Source organism: Octodon degus, unplaced genomic scaffold, assembly GCF_000260255.1.
Source record: "Octodon degus isolate 3935 unplaced genomic scaffold, OctDeg1.0 scaffold00264, whole genome shotgun sequence".
Lineage (NCBI taxonomy): Eukaryota > Metazoa > Chordata > Mammalia > Rodentia > Octodontidae > Octodon > Octodon degus.
In genome coordinates, this window is record NW_004524840.1 from 202,020 (window position 1) to 209,017 (window position 6,998).

At 38.8% G+C, this 6,998-nt stretch overlaps 1 protein-coding gene and 1 pseudogene across 1 annotated transcript in view; one reads left to right on the top strand and one right to left on the bottom strand.

Moving 5' to 3' along the window:
- Usp16 (ubiquitin specific peptidase 16) overlaps positions 1 to 6,998 on the top strand; it is a 34,719-nt gene that overhangs the window by 23,427 nt on the left and 4,294 nt on the right. Inside the window, exons 15-16 of the mRNA XM_004646327.2 lie at positions 3,757 to 4,417; positions 6,498 to 6,592. Coding sequence (XP_004646384.1) covers positions 3,757 to 4,417; positions 6,498 to 6,592 — 756 coding nt within the window. The remainder of the gene's footprint in view (positions 1 to 3,756; positions 4,418 to 6,497; positions 6,593 to 6,998) is intronic.
- On the bottom strand, positions 3,503 to 3,615 carry LOC111814076 (annotated as a pseudogene).

Sequence of the window (6,998 nt, forward strand, 5' to 3'; positions counted from 1 at the left end):
CTGCACACTCTTGTGGACCTGGTTTCTGTTAGTTTATTTTTACTTGGATTCTTAGATACTTTTCCATTTCACAACACAAAGGTTCTTCTTCCTCTTCATCCTCTTCTGCTGCTGCTTGTATGTCTTTATCCTGGAATTACAGAATACATTACAACCAGTCTTTCCCCTTCTCCTCCACCTTTTTTCTTCTTTCTTCTCTTTTCCTCTTCCAACATCATCATCACCCTCACCACCATAGCATTCTTTTACATGAATGTACCATATTTTTTTAGCCATTTCTCTATTGAATGAACTTGATTGGAGCCTTTGCTATGATGGCCAATGTTGTGTCACTAATAGCCCTGTACTTATGCCATCTGTAGGGAAAATTTTGAGAAGAGGATTGTTTTTATAGTTTTGGTAGATATTATTTAGCTGTATTCCACAAGTATACAATTTGTGTTCATCTCAGCAGTATCTGAGACTTCAGCTTCTTTTGTTGACAGACATGTGCTAGCAAACTTTCAGATTTTGCCTAATCTGTACTTTTATTTCAAATTTATCATATTTGAAGTTGAGCATATTTTTGTCAGAGCCATTTTATTTTTTTGAATTATTCTCTTATATCCTTTCCCCATTTTTTCTGTGTTCCTGTGTTTTTAGAGATATGGCAGTAGGAGGTATTTGTGGCTTGTGTGTCTTTATCCTTCTGGAATTACAGGTTACATTGCAACCAAAAATGCTAAACCCTTTGGGTCTTTAGGTTATCTAGTAACAGGAATTTTGTGAAATGCCTTTATCTGTCTGTAGTAAGAAGTAGGCTACAATGGCAAAAAGGGTGATGGGAAGATCCTTTGCTGTCCTTTGTCTCTGTGACTGTTACTTTGTTTACTTTGTTAATATTATTCCTAGAATAATGTTTCATCCATCCTGTCCACATCAGTCCAATCTATGTGCATCATTGAGTTTTTATTTTTTTTAATCTCAGCAAAACTTTGACCCAATAATTATAACTCATATGAATATATTTTATCTGTTTTATGTGCAGTCAGAGCCTCCTCATGGTCCAATAATGGGCTGCAGGAGTGAAGAGGCCAGCTTAAAGTTGTAATACCATCTAAGTCATTTCTCTTAGAACAGGGATCATGCTTATACATTTTAATTTTTCCAGTGGAATAATTTTTATATATGTATGTATGTATTAATGTGTTTGGTACAGGGTCGCACTATGTAGCATGGACTTGTAGTGATCCTCCTGTTTTCAGCCTGTCCAGTGTTGGGATTACAGGCATCTGCCACCATGCCTGGTCTCACTGGCTAGCTCAGCATGCCCAGGGTTGGGGCTGGCATTGTGTGGTACCACAGATCAAACCCTGGTCCCTGCACTTGCCTAAGCAGGAGCTTAGTCTTCTGAGCTATCTCACTGGCCCTGGAATGATTTTTTTAAGTTCAAAATGCATTTAATCCATCTCTAAGAATTTCTCAAGTCCTGACAGTTTTAGCATTGCTGAAAAGTTGGAGTCCAGAGTCTCTTCTGAGATTGGAAGGAAAACTCACCTGTGGCCCCTGTAAAAATAAACACTGGAACATACAAAGGCACAGAGTGAACATCCCCATTCCAAAGGGAGAAATAGAGGAAGAGGAAGGAATGGGAGCAAAGCAAGACTGAAACCCTGCAGGGCACACATTAAATTCTATAGTTCCATGTCCAACACCCTGGGAAAATTGTGCTGAGATGTGAATGACACAGGGCTTAGGAGGCCCTGCTCCTGTGACTGTCAGTCGTTACAGCCCTCGTGGCCTAAGGTCAGCTTTGCTCATTCCTTGTGGCTTTCTACAGACATTCCATGTACATGGCATCTCCAACATCCTGAGATCTCTTCTGCATGTTGACTTCACCCTCACAGCTTTATTTATGGCCTGCTTGAGGGTATACTGTTTGGCCTCCCTGGCCCAATTCTGAAGTCTTTGCAGAAGCTTCCCTAACTACAACTCTTGCGTTCTGTGTGCGCCTAAACCAGCACCATCTGGATGGCACCAAGGTTGACTCAGCTGGTGAGTAGCTGAGCCCTTCTGCTCCTTGCTGATTATTGCTGAGGCCTCCGAGTCGCTGGATGGCTGAGCACATGAACTGAATCTTGCTGCTGCCGTTCTATCTAGAGTATGGCCCTCTGGGGCTCTTTGCTCAAAGCAAAGTTTGAGTCTGTCAAGGCTGGAGCTTTACTCGTTTCTTACATTCCCCAAGGTTTTTCCATGGTTCTGTTCCAAAGTACTTGGCTTCTTTTTAATTCTAATCTTTTCAGCAACCATATTCTCCACTCTGTCTTTACAGGCCCAAACTTTACTGGAGCATTCTTTCTGGGCAAGCTTAACACTTTAAAAATCATCCTTCTGGGCTCTTTGCTCTTGACTCATGATGTAGAGCTAGCTAAAAGCCCCCAACAGTACCCAGCCATAGCCTGAATATTTGAGTGCCTTGAAATTTCCTCCAGATTAACTGTCTGCCACCTTTAATCTCAGTGTCCTGCAAAGTGACTGGTTGTAAGCAAATTGCAAAGTATAACACATGGTCTGGCATCCAAAACTTCTGGTGTAGTCTTGTTCCCTTGTGAAACCTCCTGAGCCTTGCAGGCAGGAAGCAGAGAGCGATTAAGGAAGGAGAGAAGAAGAGATACTCTTCTAAGACATGCCCTCAGTGACCAACCTCCTCCAGCCAGCCTCCACCTCCAACATCACATTTACCTGTGAACTAATCTACTGATAAGTAGTATGTTCCTGTGATCCCATCTCCTCCCTCATGAGTACATGAGGCTTGGGGGTAGGGTCACCCAGCCATAAACCATAACAACAGGATTGAAGTCAGGTTTTCACACTGAGCTACATCTCCAGGCCTTTCCTTTTTTAAATAGGGTCTCATAAGATACCCAGGCCTGGCTTGAACTTGTCATTCTCCTGCCTTAGCCTGCTAGAGTCCTATCTAGTTGCTACCTTTCTTTACATCTTTCTCTTTTGGACTCTTAATTTTTTAGTGTGTTATTGTCTTGGTTGCTTTTGTCTTGTTGCTGAGACAAAATACCTGATGCCAAAATTAAGGAAGGAAAGGTTTGTATATCTCATAGTTTGTGGAGGTTTCAGTCCATACTTGTTTGGCTCCAAGGCAGGGTGGCAGATGGCAGAGGGCAACAATTCATGGTGGTGGAAAACAGCAAAACAACAAGAGCCAAAAGAAAGAAGCAGCTCCAGTGGAATAATTTTTGATAATTGGCCATTTATTCCTGGTTTCATTTAAAAACTTTTTCTTCATAATTTATTTGATCCTATTAATCAGCTGTGAAACTGTCTCATTCATATTTCTCAATAAAAATAATATATTTGAAAACATAATAAAAGGACCTTTTAGGATGAGATTCTGAAAATGAATTATTTCTTATGAAATTACTCATTTTTGATTGCTACCAGCAAAACTTGATGTAGTGCATGTCTGTTGCTATATTTTATTCTCACCCTCCATTGGAGGAGAGACTGTTATCTGGTTCATTTCATCAGTGATAGGGTCAAGTATATTCTTGTGCAAGGGCCATGCTAATCTTCTCTATATTGTTCTAATTTTAGTATATGTGCTGCCGAAGTGAGCACAGGGTCAAGTACATTAACAGTAGGAAGAATACAGTATGGGGAGCCAGGAAACAAGAAGGGTGCTCTAATCTTACTTTCTCTTAACTCTTTGTTTTTTTTTTTTTTTTTCCCTTTTTAAAATGTGTTATATTTTTTATACAGAATGAAAGAAGGCAACAAAAAATTCAAGGAAAAGTTCTTCATGTAAATAATATCTATACTGTTGACCAGCCTGAAGATAATGCGTGTGAGGCTGAAACATCACTTCAGGAAGAAATGGATATTAAATCCACCAATATCTCACAAGAGGAAGTTGCTTATGAAGAATTTTGTGTTAATCAGAAAGATTTGAATGGCCAAGAAAAAGCAATAGGAAGCATAACTGATCATCAGAAAACCATAGAAGAAGTAGATATAATAAATGTCAACATGAATAATGATCTAGAGGATTTTACATCTTCCACTGACTGTGCTAGGACTTCAGATGATGTCTGTCTGAAGAAAGAGAGCAGTGGTGAAGTGGACATTTCCAGTGATTTCAAACACCTTAACTTAAATGGTGCTCTTGAACCTGAAGAAATAGACATAGAGATTCTGAATGATGGTCATGTTCCTGTGACAAAGCTGTATGAGGTTGTTAATGAAGATCCAGAAACTGCTTTTTATACTCTTGCAAACAGGGAAGCTTTCAGTACTGATGAATGTTCAATCCAACATTGTTTATATCAGTTCACTCGTAATGAGAAACTCCGAGATGCAAATAAACTACTGTGTGAAGTATGCACACGGAGACAATATAGTGGACAAAAGGCAAATATAAAAGGTATTTAATTTTCTCATTATAAGTAAAACTAATAGGGACACATGTGGCACATGGTACTCTTGTAATTGTATCAGGATTGGATGGCTTGAATAAGTGTTCTCATGTGTAAATATTTTAACAAATATGAAAGGAGTTTCTTGAGGTAGCTGTTGAGGTCTCAGCAGCAGTTCTTTTTTTTTTTAAATTTTTATTTATTCATTTATGTGTGTGTGTGTGTGTGTGTGTGTGTGTGTGTGTGGCCAGCTCAGCCCACAAGGGGGTGGGACTGTCTGGCATGTGGTGCTGGGGGATTGAACCGCAGTCCCTGTGCTTTGCTAAGCTTGTTCCTAGTAGGTGCTTTAGACCACTGAGCCATCTCACCAGCCCCTCAGCAGCAGTTCATAGTGCAGTTTGCTCTCTGACAGCTCTATGGTCAATCATCCCATTGGAGTGCTGTCATAAAAGAGCATCCTGACAGTGGTTATTTCTGTTTTGGCACCCTCAGTTACCTGCCAACATTCTAGAGGAACTTCATCTTGCACCCGGGAAATTAATGTTTCAGTGTATGGTGTGCTCACTGTAAGACGCTGGGAGACCCTGCCTTCTTTCAGCCCTGAAATATGGGACAAAGAGATAATGATAATTTCCTGTAGCCCCTCTTGCCTCTTGTTTTGACTTTGGATAAGTAGTGTAAGGAAGGATTGTGGACTATGAAGGATATTGAGTAGTGTGGTTAGTGTATTTTTAAATCCTAGCTTTTAAAAACTGTGCATGTATTTACAGAAAGTAAATTGCTTTGATTTTGTATGAGTTTTGTTTGCTGTATACTAGACATTGGTCAGGTTTGACTCTCTGCCTATTTTTGGTAGTTCCTGAGGTTAAACAAATTTTCCTTTTTTTTTTTCTTAAATCTTTTTTTTCCCCCATAATTTTATTGATAAGTAAATAGCAGTGAGATAGTTTCAAATCAAATTGGTAGGACAGTTTCAATAATTAACACATTGCATACATTCTTCCTAGTGGTTAATTGCTGTACAAGATGTGGACATGATATCCTATTTACAAACACCATTAGAACAAATCACTCTATTCATTAAGAGAACGTAACTATGTATCTATCCTAACCACTTTGAATACACAGATACAAAATGGACATACATCTGTATACCCGTTTTTTGTTAAGTTCCGTTATTTGAGTTTTTAAATCTTTTTGAGACAGAGTCTCACTATGCAGTTTAGGCTGGCCTTGAGCACACTTTGTAATATAGGCTGGTCTCAAACTCAAAATGATCTTCCTGTCTCAGCCTTTGTAGTGTTGGCATGTGCCACCATGTCTGGCTCATGTTTTGTTTTGGTCCATTTTTGTGGTGAGAAATGTTCTGGGCATCACTAGTTAACCACCTTGCTGATCTTTCACAAGTTTTTTTTGTTGTTTTGGGGATTGAATGCAGGGCCTTGTGCATACTAGGTAAGGACTCTTTATCACTGAGCTCAAGGAAAGAAAACCTCAAAAATGGTTTTCACAAATGAATGAATGATTTTTGATAGGGTAGTGAATACTTTGCAACACTAAACAAAATACTGTGACCCTGAGAAATAATTCCATTCTTTGTTTAATAGCATATATATGTTCACACTCTTATTACTGCATATTTTGTCTTTGAAACTACTTGTTATATAGTTTAGACTGGCCTTGAACTCGAGACAGTCCTCTGCCTGAGCCTCCCAAGTACTGGGTTTACATGCGTGCACCACTACATCTAGCTCTGTTACTGTATTTCATCTGTAAAAACTTGTGAAACAATTTCTCATATCTAAATTCTTAAAATACCTTTGATTTTGCCTTTTGGTCCACAAAACATGAAATATTATCTTGTTCTTTACAAAAATTTGCTGGTCTTTGCTTTAAATATTTTAAACCTATCATTAGCCACCTTGCTGATCTTCCACTTCACAAAAGTTTATTTTGTGTGTGTGGTGCTGGGGATTAAATCCAGGGCCTTGTGCATACTAGGTAAGCACTCTACCATATTACAGCAAAACATGATTTTCTGGAAGTCAAACATGATTTTAACATGCTGAAATTTCTTCTTTTCTGTAGGTGAGAGGAAGCATGTTTATACTAATGCTAAAAAGCAAATGCTAATTTCTCTTGCTCCTCCTGTGCTCACTCTTCATTTAAAGAGATTTCAGCAGGTACCCTTATTTATTACCCTAAATTTGTTTTTAAGTGTAAATGCCTCTTTTATTTGTCTTTGTTTAATGATTCTTTGGTTTTTTGTTTTTTCTTAATTCTGATTTAAAACAAGTAGGAAAGTAAATACTGTGTATGGCAGGACAAAAGTGCATCCCAGAGGAAAGATCTAGGCATTTGTTTCTCACGTAGACTCACGTTACTCTTTTTAGTATCTTGCTCTAACTGTACTTTCAAATTAACAGAAAGACCAGTGTATACCTGTAGCTCAGAACTAGAGATATTATATTTCTGGGTGATGCCTTAATTTTATTGATTTTTTTTTGTGTGTGTATTTTGGGGAGGGTCTACAGGGGGTTCAGGGTCTCACTACTGGATCAGACTTGTAGTGATCTGCCTCTTTTCAGC